At 31.7% G+C, this 17,420-nt stretch overlaps 1 protein-coding gene across 1 annotated transcript; it reads right to left on the bottom strand.

The window, feature by feature from the left end:
* Nucleotides 1-2,514: 2,514 nt before the first annotated feature.
* On the bottom strand, nucleotides 2,515-16,612 carry LOC139503837 (protein cueball-like). Its single transcript, XM_071293779.1, has 5 exons — nucleotides 16,444-16,612; nucleotides 14,272-14,484; nucleotides 7,899-8,020; nucleotides 4,585-6,561; nucleotides 2,515-3,353 (listed from the first exon to the last, which is right to left on the bottom strand). Exons 1-4 carry the CDS (start codon nucleotides 16,506-16,508, stop codon nucleotides 6,296-6,298), a joined length of 666 nt encoding a protein of 221 aa, XP_071149880.1. The 5' UTR covers nucleotides 16,509-16,612; the 3' UTR covers nucleotides 2,515-3,353; nucleotides 4,585-6,295.
* Between the last annotated feature and the right edge of the window lie 808 nt (nucleotides 16,613-17,420).

The raw sequence follows: 17,420 nt of genomic DNA, 5'->3' as shown, positions 1-17,420 counted from the left end.
TCAATCCATTGCTTCATTACTAAATTGTCTATTCTACTTACTAATACGTTAAGTAAAATCATAAACCTAATACTACATTTTTAAATTAAGGCGTTTGGAAAAGTGGAATTAATTATTTTTGGAGTGTAAAAAATTCTTTAGAAGAACTTGATAAATTGCATGCTCATATTGATGATTTTGAATCTGCTCAAAGTTTTTAATTTTCTACCCCATATACCACTTTGCATCATATTCTAAACAGAAAAACATCATGCATCTAAGTATATGGACATTAAAACAGTCAGATTTTTGTTTATTTTCTTTTGTTACATCTTCTGACATCAGACATGGACTTTTCTTGAACTGAATTTAAATATGTGTATTGTTATGCGTTTACTTTTCTACATTGGCTAGAGGTATAAACATCATAAACATGTTTAACTCTGCTGCATTTTTGCGCCTGTACGAAGTCATGACTCTCTGGCCTTTGTTAGTCTTGTATTTTATTTTTAATTTTAGTTTTTTGTGTACAATTTGGAGTTTAGTATCGCGTTCATCATCACTGCATTAGTATATATATATTTGTTTAGGGCCATATAAAGGACGCCTCCGGGTACGGGAACTTCTCGCTGCATTGAAGACCTGTTGGTGCGTCTTTTGCTATTGTCTGTTCTATGGCCGGGTTGTTGTCTCTTTGACACATTCCCCATTTCCATTCTCAATTTTACATATGTTCAAACTATCTTTTTTAAGTAACAACACACAAACGAATTATGTCAATTGGACATGCTTTGTTAATATAACTGCCCTTAGATATTTATTAGATAACACTTTTGTTCGCTTTGGAGATTCCGTATATCGTCAAGCTTTCGGAAGTCAAATGGGGACTAACTGTTCACCACTTATTACGGACCTCTTTCTGTTATTGTTAGTTACAATTTATGACTAAAATTAGCAAAGACCCATCGAAAGAACGTCACATACATAAGTTAACAATACATTTAGATATTTGGAAGACATATTGGCTCTCAATAATTACGTCTACAGTATGATTACTAAAAAAAATATCCTGTTGAACTAATTTTAGGTAAGGTGAATACTATCAATACGCCCTGCCTTGTCCTTTCCTTTCCTAGATCTTGATATCTTTATCACTAACGGGAAACTTAATACCGAAATTTATGATAAAAGAGATGATTTTTCATTTCTTGCGGTTAATTATTAATTTTTAGATGGTAACGTTCCCTTGTCACGATCTTATGGTGTGTTTTTTTTATTTTATTTTAACTTGTACGATTTGATCGTGTATGTAACACCGTATCAGATTTTAGCAAGAGAAATTTATGTAGTACTGAAAAATTATTACACCAGGGTTTTCGATAACACAAACTAGTCAAAATATTAACTTGCAGAAATCTTATACGTTCGGGCATTTCACATCCAATATTTTTACGGTAATTTTCTTAACAAAGGACGAACATGTCGGCATTCACCTCAAAAGCTAACAAAACCTTTAAACAGTCGAATTCAGAAAGGTTATAGTTACGATACGGTTGTCAGGTCATTCAAGATTTCATATTTTGGCTTATAGGGTCTTTTTATGGGAAATAAACATATTTATTCTGATACCAGTTATTGGCAAGCTACGGGTTATGTTCTCATATATGGTATGATGGTATAATATTAAATCACTAACAAGAGGGATTTTGCTTGATATTCACATGATTCATATGATGAGGTCATACTATTTCAATCAGTTTAATTGAGTTCTGGAGCTGGCATGTTAGTAACTGCTAGTAGTCCTTTATGAATTGATGTATTACTGTCATTTTATTTAGATTCTTTTGTTTCCTATTCTAACATCAGACTTGGACTTGTATTGAACTGAGTTTTACTGTGCGTATTTTGGTGTGTTTTTTTTTACATAACCTAGAGGTATAAAAGGTGATTTTGATCTCAAAAAACATGTTCAACCTCGCCGCATTTAGTGCCTATTGCAAGTCAGGACCCTCTTGCCTTTGTTTTCTTTTTTTTGTAACACGTAATATAAACGTGATAACACAAAGGACATAAATGTGAAGCATCCATTTAGAAAAATGAATATTGTCTTTGTTGTTCTTGGTCATCTCTATTTGAAGATGCTTCTCTGGTTCTTTATCTTAAAAGTAGGGTAAAAGTGAGTTAAAAATCAATATATTGTCTTGTAGGTTATAACTGATTATCACCTACTTCATATGCATGTTTAATGTACCTGTTATCATCCTGAATATGTATGTAATATTTGCAACTGGATGTTAAGCATACATCAAAACGTAACTATTTATTACAATATATTTTAATCCAAATCTTATTTCAATTTGAAAGGAAGTCGATTTCGAAAATGTACCACAAATTATGCATAATTAATTCTGCTGAAGATTCGGGGATGCAGACCACAGCTTGTTCTGGTTTGTGAACTAATTTATACAGAGATGATGGATGCAAAATGTAACAGCTCTATAAAATATCTAAGTAAATGAAAACCAAAAACTGAAAAAAATATATATATTTAATCAACAAAGTACAACTTTTGTCATGATATGCCAAATGTAAATAGAAATGGAGCTTTCAATGACTTCAAATTACCCGTATTACCCGGATGGTTGGAAAGCTTGTCTTTTCTTGGTTGAATTGAATATCAGTCCTCTGAGGATTCAAAATAAGAATCTAAAACGAGTTCTATAAAATATATAAGTTTCTCACAGAAGGTAACCAAACATTTTGCGACGATGCAAATATTTAACTTAAGAATATAAAAAAAATTATCTTTAACTAATGAATTCAAATACCAAAAGCTATGCAATTTAATAGATATATACTTAATAAACTTCTTGCAAATTATTAAATGAAGAAATATGAAATTTATAGTTTAATCACGGGAAATAACAATGAAATAATAATCCTAACGGCCACATTACAATGCTCATTCTTAAAGAATTATGTCCCTTGTAAGTTTATCATGATTTAAAAATAATCAGCCTATGACTAAAAAACTTAAAATTCAATTATATTCATATTTTAGAATATTTTAAACAGTTCACATTTGAAAGTCACTGAAATAACAACAAATAATGATTGAATGTTCTATCTTCTAAAGTGCATTTTTTCAAAAGTCTAAGAATAATATTGACATGAAAATACATTGGTATATTAGTAGTCTGATCATCTTAGTTGCACTTATACAGAATTGGTAACGCTCATATTCAATATATGAAAAACGATCCTAGAATTTAATTGACTGGATAAAGCCACTCGAGGTTTAATTTTTGGTTCAGTCTAGGTGGCAGAGTTGTCGATAGCTCTAGACACAGTACAAGCAATATTGTCTCGATATCCTGGAAAAATTTTTTGTTTACTTTAACGAATTTGTACATTTAACAATGTTGTTCTGATATTTAGAGTAAGTATGACTATAATGTAATATGTGTTTTCAGCCATGTATCACCATTCACTTGTGAGTCATTGAATGGATCTGTCGTAGATTTGTCACTTGCAAAGACGTATTTACCCTAAATCCTAATAGTATGATACTAAATGTATATACATAGGGGCACATGAAAAGTATTTTTGTATTGTGTTTGAGCCATACTTTGAACGACAATGGTTTACTTTTTACACATTGTGACTTGGCTCTCACACCACTTCTTCTTATTTCTGTGTAACTTGTATATGAATTTGCGAGTATCTACTTTTGCGGAAATAAACTTGAAAATAAAAACACCGCTGTAAAAAGTATAGAATTCTTGAGATTATAAAATAAGATTAAATTACTTGTTTGTGCTCACAATGACAAAAAAATCACAAAAAGAAGAATCATTGGTCACTCGTATCTACCCTAAAGACATTTGATAATAATCTTACAAAATGCAAGAATAGTTGGTAATTTGGTGTAATACATAAAATTGAGAAAGCTGTCAGTTGCTATTAAAATCGAAGCTGATTTTAAAAAGTCACAGACATGTTCAAAAGGTATTATCTGAATTAATTTGTCTGAATGAACTTCTTTTGTATTCTGAATGACTGAACCTTACAGAAATAAACCAAACTACCAATTAAAAGAACTTGGCAAAATTTTGAAAACTCAATATATAAATATATAAATGCGCTTAGTTAGAACAAAACCAGTGTAGACCAGGAAAGACTATATTTGAAGGTCACGTCTGATCATGTCCTCGAGGCAATATTCGAAACAGGCTGAGCATTTGTGGAGAAACATACAGACTATACCAATATAACCTACTACACAATCAGACTTATAAAATAAATTACAAACCATGGTCAGCTATAGTTGATACGAAAATAAGGAGATGTGGTATAATTGCAAATAAGACAACTTTCCACCAAAGTTTACATAACGTGGATGACAGCAATTGTAAGTTAATGTACGGACTTCAACAATATGAAACCCATACCGTATGGTAGGTACTACTTAAATTATGTTCTGTCTTTTCAATTAATGTCAGTACAAAATACGGCGTTTGCAGATTCTGGGAACTTAGAAATTAATATAACAATTCTTAATGTGTATGTTTTGATGTATGCACACATGTAAAGCATACTACTTACAGTGTTAGATAAAAATACAGTTATAATTATCACAGTAACTGTTATAATTATCGTGTTTCTGTTTTGTCGACTTCACCCAGGCATACTGCATTCGTAATCTGCATTTTCTGTTCATTGAAAGCTACAATATATTTAAACACATAAGATTGATAAAATAAAAGATGTTTACTTTTAATATTTTTTCTTCCTTTCATTGTTAACCTATATGCAATTTATATTCGAAAAACGAATGTTTACTGCATCAATTAAGATTTGTTATTTAATATGCATTGCAAGATCATATCTTACATGGTCATGAATTATGTAATTATCACTTTTAAGTGCTGTAGTTACATGAAGAACTAAATTCCAGGATGCAATAATAGATTTGATAAAGATTTTTGAAAATAAAAAAAATGGAAAAAATAATTATCCTTTTTTAATAAATAGACAGAAATCATACTCACAATTTTCTGTGACTGGACTTAAGGTGGTACCTAATACTTTAACTAAAATTAATTTGGCTCGTTTTATTTTCTTAAAATTTTGACAAAGTATTTACTTTGACCCTTTTACAAAAATATTAAGATTTCAAAAAATTTTAACCAACCGTTTTATCAGAAAAATTACACTTGTTATATAGCAGTTTGACAAACACTTATTTTGATCATTGAAAAGCTTAATATTCCCTTAAAAACACAACCTAATTAAAACGTTTAGATGATTTTAAAGAGTTATCTCTCTGTAGTGTTAGGTACCACCTTAAAATTGTATTTTCATACCTACCTAAACTAAAACCATATCTTTAAACACAAATAAACTTTCAAAATTAAAAGCATTGCGAACATTAATGTAATACATTTACATATACTGTAAATTCAGAAATTAATGCGTTCAATTATAATTGCAATTTTGTCTCTTTAGACTACAATTACGACTTAAAATTATTGCAATAATAACGACAAACACAGCAATAATTTCTGCATTTACAGCATCGAAAATGGGTATTTTCTAAATTTTCTAAATGTAAATGAATCTTTAAACAAATATCCATTATTTAACGTCTAACTATGTAATTTTGTTTATATACAAAACGATTGTGACAATTATGAACGGCAAAACTGACGAGGGAATAATACAGTTTCAAACATGTTATCAATATACAACTTTTCAGGGATGCTATTTTAATATTAATTTGATACTATAAAGAACTGCTAATTCCAATATTTAACAGAGGTATCATGCGAAGACAAACTTGAATCCTCAATTGTATTTTCTGGATTAGTTGTAATTGAAGCAAATTAAATTACATATGTCAAAGCATTATCTAGATGTTGATTATACTCATATGCTAGGAAGCGGTAACATCAAGCAGTTCCAACATTCTCAGAAAATAGAAAGTTACATATGTATATAAGTGTGTTCACACAACACTATTAATACGTTAGACAGATCAAATAATGAAGTATGTAAAGACAACTGCTTCTTTGTATTATAAAAATCCTCAAAATTAAAAACTTATATCTTAATCTACAATGTATCTAATCATGTTTTTATATAAAAATCGTTCTATTGCAGATGATATTACATATGAAATCAACTGTAAAATATATTTTTAAAGTTACAAGTATTTCGGAGCAAATGGTACGTACCAATTATATAATTAAATAGCAATTCATTGCGTTAAAAACAAATTCAAGTGTTAAAAGAAAAGAAAATGCTGATTAACATACTAACTTGTTTCACTGTAAATAAATACACCATAAATTTGTTCTTTGTCTGTGTATGTGATATTTGCTGTAACTGTTGATGATACTATGACCTTTAGTATTTGATTTCCATTTGAACAGTATATTATGTTATGATATGCATGTATGCCTCTATTTGTATTGGCAGTATTCGTCATGAAAACTTGTGATACGGCAGTTCCTTTAACATCTGAAGACATCAAATCACCAGTTATATATTCCATCCAATAAATGTGTCCTTCATTAAAATCTGATATGAAAATTGTTTTATCAAAATTAATTTCAAGCATTCGCAAAACAAAAATGAACTTGTATCATTGTCTATGTTTATTAATTAAAGGTAACTAATTGTTATCTACATTTTTTAGTTGAAAGAATATATGTTGATCGTCCACAAGACAACGACTTTATAACATCTATTGGTGTGTGTGTGTGTTTTACATGCTCTCATAAAGACTTATACCCTGAATTAAGCGATCATCTCAGTACATGAATCTATTATCACAAATATTGTTTTTTTTTTATTTTGGCGTTTTAACAACGCCACGCCAAACACCACTTTTTGACTATTTTGTTGCGACCAGTTTTTTTATTGGTGAAAGAAGCCGGACTGCCCGTAAAAACAACCGACCTTTGATAGGCAAATTGACAATCCTAGTCAATTAGGAATTAGGTCGAGTGCACCCGCACCAGCGGGGTTCGAACTCCCAACAGCAATGTTGATCGGCTAGTGATCACAGTAGTAACTCCTTAGACAACTCGGGCAAATTCGGCCCCTAATGATAAAAAGGACGATTTTAATTTTGAAATTATAAATGTCTCATACCTTATCAGCAATATATCATTTTAACCTAAATATGAGATACACATTTCCCAACTAATTCGGCATTCACACGAGGTTGCAGTTGCTCTTCAGACTTTGTGAGCAATAACTAGTATCTGAGCATAAGGATAATAACTTATGGTTATGTTAAAATACACCTCGTCCTTTATCGAAATTAACTTGAAGATACCAAGACTTGTTTATTAATATTCAGTATCAACATAAAAGATAATACGTTATGGTCTTGAAGTATAGATTCTAGACACTGACGTTGTTTGTCATCATAATTATGTGTTATATAGCTTTGTATACCAGTCTTTTTATATTTTTAACATATATCAACATGTAATTGCACCTATTGCATGTCACATATGTGTAACCTTTGTGTTTATTGTCTATTTGTAAAAGTAATATGAGAAAATAACTTTCAAATTGTAAGCATGTTTACTCATTAAAAACAATCACGTTTCGAACTTTATATTAAACAAAACTAGTTCTTTCCGGTGGTGGTATTTTTTGTAAAGCGTCTGCAAACGGCTTGGCACCGGTATCATCAAGATAACTGTTTATCGCGTCTGCCAAGTGTATATGTTTTAACCATGTAAGCTGTTGATTTTAACCTTGATTAACAGAGAAACATTACCATTTGACTAATTTAAACACTTAACGTATCAAAGTGGTAGTAGTATTAGTATTAGTAGAAAAATTAGGTGTTAAAAGTAATAATAGTGGAAGTCGCAGTAGTATTTAAATTATGATCATACCTATACTCAAACCAGATACTGTTTGTGTATGCACATCTGTAAAAGTCTGTTTTTCAGTCCCATTTATTCTTGCTCGCCGTATAACGTTGTGTGAGGTGTCAATTATACTGTAATATATCCATCTGTAATGTAAATGGTGAAATTACTTGGACATTTTCATGAAAGAAGAACATCTATATAAAGCAATTCTTACTTTTGAGAAATGCAAAACAAAAGATTTTTTATCCGAAATTTCTATCGTTTAAGGCGGTATAAGACGTGTCACGGTACTTTTGTTATATTTTTTTATTCCTATCAGGTTTTGTCTAATGATTAGTCCGTTTCTGTGGGTGTTACATTTTGATTTTGTGTCGTCGTTCTCCTCTTGTAATTAATGCGTTTCCCTCAGTTTTAGTTTGTTACCCCAATTTTGTTTTTTGTCCATATATTTGATAGCTCATATTAGGTAGTTTGCCAAAATTTAATCAGAATACTTATTTGTTTCTTTTGATTGGGAGACCTAAAAAATACCAATGCAAAGGTAAGTTGAAAGTTCGAGTTAGCCAAAACTATAAAAAAAATATCTCGAAAAGGGGCGAAAGATACCCGAGGGACAATCGTAAAACTAACAGATCGAAAATAAACCAACAACGCCATGTCAAAAAAATAAAAAGACAAACAGACAAATAATAGTACACAAGATAGAAAACTAAAGTCTAAGCAACACGAACCCCACCAAAACCTGGGGGTGATCTCAGGTGCACCGGAGGGTTAGCAGATTCTGTTCCACATGTGGTACTCAACGTGTGGCTCCTGTTATAACAAATCCGGTTAATAATAATACGAATGGAAATGGGACTTAATATTAAAATACTACTTTTTGATAAATATTCCTAAAGTAATGAACTTAGAGAAGTTCGAAGTTCTCGTTCGGACACACACTCCATAATCTAGTATAATACAAGAGCATAAACCTGAAGCACGGGGAGGCACTTTTCTGTTTCCACACGGCACTAGAAACAAACTGTGTCAGAAATAAAATTTAGAATGGAAAGGGGGAATATGTCAACGCGACAACAACCCAACCATAGAGCAGACAACATCCGAAGGCCACCATTGGACTTCACTGTAGCAAGAAACTTCCGCATCCGGAGGCGTCTTTCAGCTGGCCCCTAAACACATATGTATACTAGTTCAGTGATAATGGACGTCATACTTAACTCCAAATTACACACAAGAAACTTAAATAAAAATGACTACACGACTAACAAAAGCCAGATGCTTCTGACTTGGGACAACCGCAATTTCTGCAGGGTTGAACATGTTTTTTCAGATATCAACCCTCCCCTATACCTCTAGCCAATGTATAAAAAGACAAACGCACAACAATACGCATAGTAAAACTCGGTTTAAGAGAAGTCTGAGTCCGTTGTCAGAATAAGATAAGATAAGATATGAAACTAAACAAAATAAACAAAACTGATTGAAAGCTGATAAAGTGTTTACGTATTTCTATAAAGTTGGAATAGTTTAACTCGGTAGTTCATATTCGCGGATTGCAGTTACGACATAAAGAAAATATCATCTGTGAAACGGTTATGCCATAACACTCGACCATCTCCGTCTGTAGAATTAACATAGGGATAATTTCAACTTCACGATTTGGAAAACTTGGTTTAATAGCTTCCTTGTGAGCATCAACCCTCTATTAAGGAAATCATGATATGATTACAAGCCCGGGGATATCGTATCTATTTGGAGATAAATACGTATGATTTTTTGAATATTGTTATATTAATCGAAAAGGAGCTCAATGACTTATGAGTAATTTAAGCTTATTTTCTTTTTTAACTATTGCTCATTCAACATAAAGTATCAATTTTAGTTTCGTGATATTTTTAATTTCACCTAAGTTCATTCTTAAGTGAATTCATCTACATTTTATTATATACAGAGAAGATAACATACGTGTAGAATCTGTTTGGCTTTAGATTTTGTCTTCCTGCTTTCCATTGTCTAATGATTTAACACTGGCGAATCGTTTTGAGCAGAACCTTTCTTTTAATATTAATCATTAAATCGTATTTATCTAAAGTCGTAATAGAGATTTCCAATAAAATGACACACGCACGTAACTCGACGTACGGACGTAATGGGACGGGTTATTGCCAACCATCAAATTTGATTGAATACGTCTCTCTAGTTTAAACAAAGTGTTCCAAGACTTTTAAAATCCCACACTTGAATGATCGTTCATATGTTGTTGTTTTTTTATTATGACGAAACATGATAGAAATAATGCATTTTTATTGATCACGTGGTTTTGCGGATTCTTGCTTTTATTTTACTGACATAAAATCACGTAACAAACGTTTCGTATACCTAGTATAAGTATCAAATTATCTTTGATTATTCAATATACTTTGCAGATGAACGCCCACTTATACGCTTTTCTGTCTTTATAGTGTACCGATCTTTTTATTACATTTGTTTCGGGGAAAATATTTAAAAGGATATGTTTCTGACAATTTCGAAAATATCGAAAGCAGATTTTTTCAGAATCTATCCTTAGAAAGGTTGAAAATTCATATAATTATCGCTTCCTTTTACATTACAAACAAAAGTTGTTTTTTTCATTAATTACACAATGCATTGATACAGAAATCCCGCTATATGTAAAAGTTTTTTTTTTTTTGAGAATTAAGGTGCGTTCGATGGATTGTAATGTATTCTTTAACGGATATGCTATTGGAGTCCAAATACAAAAGACAATTTCAGGGAATATATTTAATATCTCTTGACGTGAACTAACTAGGAGAATTTTATCCATTTATTGTTAAAAAACTAAAATGGGTGACTGAATTCATTTTAAAGGGGAAATAATCATTATATTAACGGAAATGTGTAAGGTAAGTAACATTGAACAACATAGCATAATAAGATTTTGTTATCGGATGCAAATCCAAGATACATCATAAAATAGGAAGCTAGATACGGATATTTGTTTAAGTAACATACAAAGTGTAAATTGAAAACAACTGATCCGAACAAGGGGTCATAGCTGCGTTTTTTAAACGAACTTACTTTTGGTGAGCAAGGTTTTGAACAGACACGCAGCATTCCTACATTTTATGGAGTACTCTTCAACCCTATTTAATATAAACAAGACTTAATAAAGTTCTCCATTTTATTACATGTATCATCTATACATGCTGACAAAAGTTAAATTAATAAAGTTAGAAGACATAGTAGATCTTAAATTTAGTATCCCCTAATGTGTAAAAAAAACATTTTAGAGGAGATCATACATATAATTTTGTCGATCAGGAACCTATCTTAATTCTAATACCGAATCGAATACTGAGAACTAGGCCTTTAAAAAGAAGTGTAATTGGAATCGTTTGATTAAATGCGCGCTAGAAATATATGTTAATGATAGATTTCCAACAATTCTGAATTTTCATAGGCACTATGTTTTTGCCATTGCCTTAACAAAGGTGAGGCTTAAACCTCCAGGATTCAAATCATTTGCCTCATCAGAAATAAAATTCAATTTACGCTACTGTTGACTGATTGACAGTTGGTTGCTTAACGTCCAGTGGCAAATATTGTATACACCATTAACTTATAGAGAGCGTGACATAATATCTAAAAGAGGCATCGGATTCAACTTCCGTATTTTGACCGGACGGGACTGCGTACATGTTCAACCCGCACATCTAACGGACTTCCAACATTGGCAATGGTTAAACTGCTAAACGGAACAAGACCAATGTGGACCATATTTCTATTCCATTGATATCTTTGAGAGGTTAGTGTCGAGAAGTTGCGACCAAGAGAGACAGTTATTAAACGCCAACTATTTTAGAAAAGCATAACTTAAGAACATTGAAGTTATATTACACCTACCTTTGTACGGGCTCTTCCTAGAACCCATGCATCATAATAATTAAAGACAGGATATATTATTATAATTATATGATTCAGTAAAGTGTAATCATAATTGTTCTATAGATGCGTCCTCATAAATTCATTTGTTAAAGTTCTACGGAAAGGTGACACAGATGCACCAGTGATCTGATTTTTCTTTTGCCAAAGTAGCTTGAAATAGTTATAGGATTATGCTAAATAGAAGAAAAGGCAAGTTGTGTACACCTTTTACATTCCGGCGTGTTTGAACCTCTTTCCTCAATCTGATAACTTAAAAATGTGAATATGATCACGCTTCATATTTTATTATTTTTATTTGTTCAAACTTAATTTTGATTTCTGAGCTTTAAGAATTCACAGTTTAAGAGATAAATATATAGGTCAATTGAATTGACGAAGTAATGATCGGTGTGTTTGATAACCGGTTACTGAACTAATTACTAGTATCCCCTTTATTTTCGGTGAAATCACGGCAAATTTGATAACAAAAATGTAAAAAAAAAAAAAAAAAAAAAAAAAATTGTGCTAGTTTTTAAATAATATTAATTCCAACAAAGTGTGTGTATTCAGCGAGACAAAACTTCATACAGTTTATGGCCCCCTTCGTCAACCTTCAATGCATTAGGCCGAGATACGGTCAGATAGATCGGTTATGTCAAGTAATGTCATTTTATTGGAAATCTCTACTGAGGCCGTGTTCACACCAAACACCGTGTACCGTAAACATGTTTTCATTTGGTTTAATGTAATGTACGCGTATTGTCTAGTTTCACATTAAATTTGTTCACATCTATACACCTTGTTTAGCTACATGTACATAAGATTTGTTCACACTTGTCAACTATATGTCATTTAAATGTTCATTACGTAGAACCGAATTTCGAACAACTTGTCTAGCAGTTAGGGAACGACCACTTGACTTAAAATAAAGGGGGGGGGATGGAATTTTCCATAATTTGATAAAAAAAAAATATCAAATCTGTATGCGCGTACAGATCATTAGAATGAACAAATATTCTGAATCAAAAGTTTCCCCATACATTATAGTGTTAATTATTGAATTGGTACCATCGAAATAAACCAAATATATTCTTTCGCGCGAGAAAACAATTCTGACTCAGAAGCCCCCCCTCCCTTTTTTCTTTGAAGTTAAGTGGTCATTTTTAAGAAAGTCATTTTGGATGATTTGCAGTAGTTTAAAGATGTCTCGATTACGTATTAAAACATAGGCTGCATCGGCGTGCTTACAGACATAGAAAAAGAATTGCGATGTTAAGGATCTCTACATTTCTATCTTGTCTGTTTGTTTCAAATGGGATTTTTTCTTCAAGGAGTATTTGTCAAAGGGAGGGGGTAATGTTTTTTTATTTCTAATTTTATTTTAACGGGTTTGAGATACTGCACAAACAAACAATTAACCTCACCCTTTTTCAGTAATGCATTTACGAGTGAATCGTTGATTGAGTAAAGACCAGTGGCAAATATTGCTGTCAGTGTGTACGTTCAGTCGATTCGGGAAGATCATTTCAAATGAATTATGTGTTCGGCAATGATGATGAATGAGTCTTGATTCTTGGGTTATTAAGGCTACGTAAAGTGTTTTTATCACAAATAAATATATCAAGTTTAGACAAATATTTCTGTAAAGAACTTTATTAATAAGTGTTATAAGTATCAATTTTATATAAAAATCGTTTCTTTTTTAATTATACATGGTACAATTAATGTTCTGAATGCCTAGTTTTGTGTACACTTAACCTACACAAGGCCTACATCCACTATCGATTGCATGTAGACAAAACATGATTTAAAATACATATAAACGGCCTGAGTCACAGAGCATATTACGTGTTTTGTGTCAAAGTGCGAAACGACACAAAGATGCAAGCAGTATTCTTAGTAAAATACAGGGCGGTTTGTACGTTTTTTTCATCATTGTCTATTAAAACAATGTATCATTATGCACAAAAGAAAACCAACGTTGAAAGCAATTTTAAGAAACACTATTTCCATTTTAACTATTATTAAATGAAATGCCACACATAGATGTAAAATGCATGTGTTTTATAATGAAGACACAATTAATATAAAAAAAAAGATGTGATATTATTGCCAATGAGACAACTTCCCTTGTTTCTTTGTTGTTATTGTTTTTCAAGAAATAAACGTTCTTTTTATGGCCAACAGATGTGTTGACAATGAAGCAGCATTTGTTTTTGTAAGTGTTCACCACATTTTTATGTTATTACGAACAGACAGAAAAAAATATTACAGTCATTCCTTACAATTTGATTCTAAATTCTTTTTTAAACTGGAGTAATTCATGAAAAATCGTTGATGACGTCACGGTCACATGACAATATTATGTCTATGAGCTGATAAACAAACCAACGTCAGCCAATCAGAAGACGCGTTACATCCATAATTAAATTATTAAATTATAATTTTCTATATGTCGACATACCTGTTAATAACATCTAATGTTAAAGCAAACATCGGATAATCCTGTAATATTAACACTTGATTTGATCCATCCATGTTACACTGATAAATCTTGCCCGTATATCGTTCTATCCAATACACATGATTGTATAATGGGTCAATTGCTATACCTATAGGGTTATTTGCCATTGTCACATTTTCTGTCTGGTACGTATAGTTTGATGGATAACGAAATCTTAAAAAAAAACGAATTGCAAAACAAATTGTTATCAGTATCGTTACTCGTTTATATCGTTTTGAACATCGGTATACTACTGTTGCCTTTATTTATATATAATGAGAAAGTCTTAAAGGGTACAACATGACCAAAAAAAGAGTAAAATCATGATAAAATATTAAATATTTCGAATAACTTGTATAAGATAGGGGCGACATCTAACAGAGTGACATTCATTCAAACTTATAAGTCGAAATAAACTGACTACGCCAAGGTTAAAAACACAACATAAAAAGACAGCGACTAAGTTTCACGAACCCCTCTAAAACTGAGGTGTGTTCATCAGCAGATCCTGCTCCACACGAGACATCCATCGGGTTGCTCATGCAAGTTTAATTGCGTAGGTCACATTCTTGAAAAGGGGACATGATTGCAGTTATGACATTTTATACATATACAGTATCATCTGTTAATCAGATGTTCCGTAATGGTCAACCAAATCGAGATGACATCCGTTCAATTAACAAAATGAAGATTTCAACTTAACCATTTGGAACTATTGGTTCAGTAGCTTCCTTATGAGCATCACACTTCTCTCTAGAAAATCATCATAGGAAAGGGGCCGCTGTATTGTTGCTACATAGAAATGGGAAATTCAAAACTTGAAAGTTGAAATCATCTCTTTTATGTTAAAGGTTTGCTTTTAACAGACCCTCATTGTAAATTTCTACATGTAAGTCAAGATATGAGGCCGAAATAATTGTATCTATTGTATCTTTTTGTTCTAACTACATTTCCTTTCTCTTTTCAAGAATGACTTACCGAATTACACTATTTAACGGATTTGTAATAACATAACCAACACGACGGGTGCCACATGAGGCGCAGTATCTGCTTACCCTTCCAGTGCACCTGAGATCACCCCCAGATTTTTGTAGGGTTCGTGTCTTTAGTGTTCTATGTTTTGTCTGGTGTACTATTATTTGTTTGTTTGTCTTTTTATTTTTAAGCCTTGACGTTGTCAGTTTGTTTTCGAACTGCGAGTTTGAATGTCCCTCTTGTATATCATGCTTGATTGGATAGATATCCTACATAAGTAAGATGTAAAATTAGGTTGATGTGTGGTAATCAAACTAAAATATTAACCGTGGTCGTTATACAAATTATAAGATTTTAATATGCTGATATTTTTTTTCAGTATTGCTGTTTTTGAGGAGGAATGAATTCCTTTAACGTGTGCGTGCGAGTCCGGTACTAAAAGCTTAGTTACAGTAAAGTGTTGGTATGGACTTTTTTTTCAATAATGACTTCTAAGAAAAATGTTCTTTATTGTTTGTATCCAAAACCTTTCTCGGGCAAGTCTGTCGGCCCTTAACCAACCGTCGTTTCGGCGTATGTCAGTGATGATAAGGTTTTTGAGATCAGACAATAGGTGTCCAGGTTATCTAAATTGACGATTTACGGGGAGGTAGAGCTTGCGGGTGTAGTCACTTCGATACTCATTCGTGTGTCTGTTGAATGACTAGAAACGCCGTGCACGATTTTGGTTTTTATTATCCCGATTTTTTCTGTCGCTTAATCGATTAATGACTATTATTACAGCTGTATCATCATTTAAAGGATGAAACTCGTATATATATACAATACTGTAACTTTGAGTTTCCGGATAGCAATTTAACTGTTTTTAAAAGTAAAATGAATTTCATTTTTGAGAACTTTAAATAATTCATTATATTAATTATGTTATGTCGAAACTATAACCATCGTTTTTATTAAATACTGAGGTTTTACAGCTTTAAAATGTGTAGGATACAGAACAAATTTCTTGAACAACACGAATATGCATGTTAAATTAAAGGTGAAGATTTAAGAAAAGTTATTCAAACATGCATATAAACTTCAATACTTTAAATGTATAATACGGATAACGTATATTGATACCATATTTTGAAATAAGTCTCAAATAGTTCGACATACCTTAATATGTCGTTTTTACTGTATCTTGGAAAATAAATATATCCATTTTTATAATCATAATCCATAGAATCAATTTCACTCTCTAGATTGGTCAAAAGATGTGTAACTGCCCTAGTCTGCAAATTTACTTCTGTAATCTTACCAAACGTTGAAACAATAAGTTTAAATTGAACACCTTCAATGTGAATTAAAAATATATTATATATAATTGCCACAACGCTTTACTCTCAAAATCATAACTTATCAAATATAAGTTGCATCATTACAGAAAAAACATGGTTCTGATTTCTTCAAAACTGTTAACTGGTTTGTTTTTCGTTTTCCTATGTATCATGTTCTCCGTCTTCACTTACTACATTATATATACACGATATAAGAGTACACCTTTAATAATGTTTATTGTGCGAAATGTACAAGTACGAAGCAATATCCCGTCAGAATGGGGACGTTTTAGATGATGTACGTAGAAAAAGCGCCACACTTTTGTGTCGTATAGAACCCTTGCAACAAACCCCTCAGTGGTCCGTGCGTGGCCTATTGCAACGCATATTTTTTTGTTAATCCAATTCACCCTCAATTTCCGGTTGCAGTCTACACAGTTAAAGCATCTTCATGTCCATATTGTATTTATTGTTAATTTGTTGTCATCCTTAACATTCGTGAATAAATTTGCGAAAATGTAAGATGCGTTGATTCATTTCATGGTTTACTGGGTTTATTCGTTGTATTTTCAAAGAAGATTAAGTTTGTCTTATTATGCCATTCTTTTCTTATTCAACCGTATATTTTTTTAGAATTGTTTCTGGAATTTTTTGCTAACTGATTGTAATATTTTATTTGAAAGTGTTTCTTGTACTCACCTTGACCAATAAGGCAGAATAAAATAAACAATTCAGAAAAAACCACTAACTTGCACTTCATGTTGAACTGATCTAAACATAATCATAATTGTGTAACTCCTCAGCATTTAATAACAG

Source organism: Mytilus edulis, chromosome 14 (genome assembly GCF_963676685.1).
Source record: "Mytilus edulis chromosome 14, xbMytEdul2.2, whole genome shotgun sequence".
NCBI classification, from domain to species: domain Eukaryota; kingdom Metazoa; phylum Mollusca; class Bivalvia; order Mytilida; family Mytilidae; genus Mytilus; species Mytilus edulis.
Note: the sequence above shows the minus strand (reverse complement) of the source record. Positions and strands in the feature narration are given on the sequence as shown.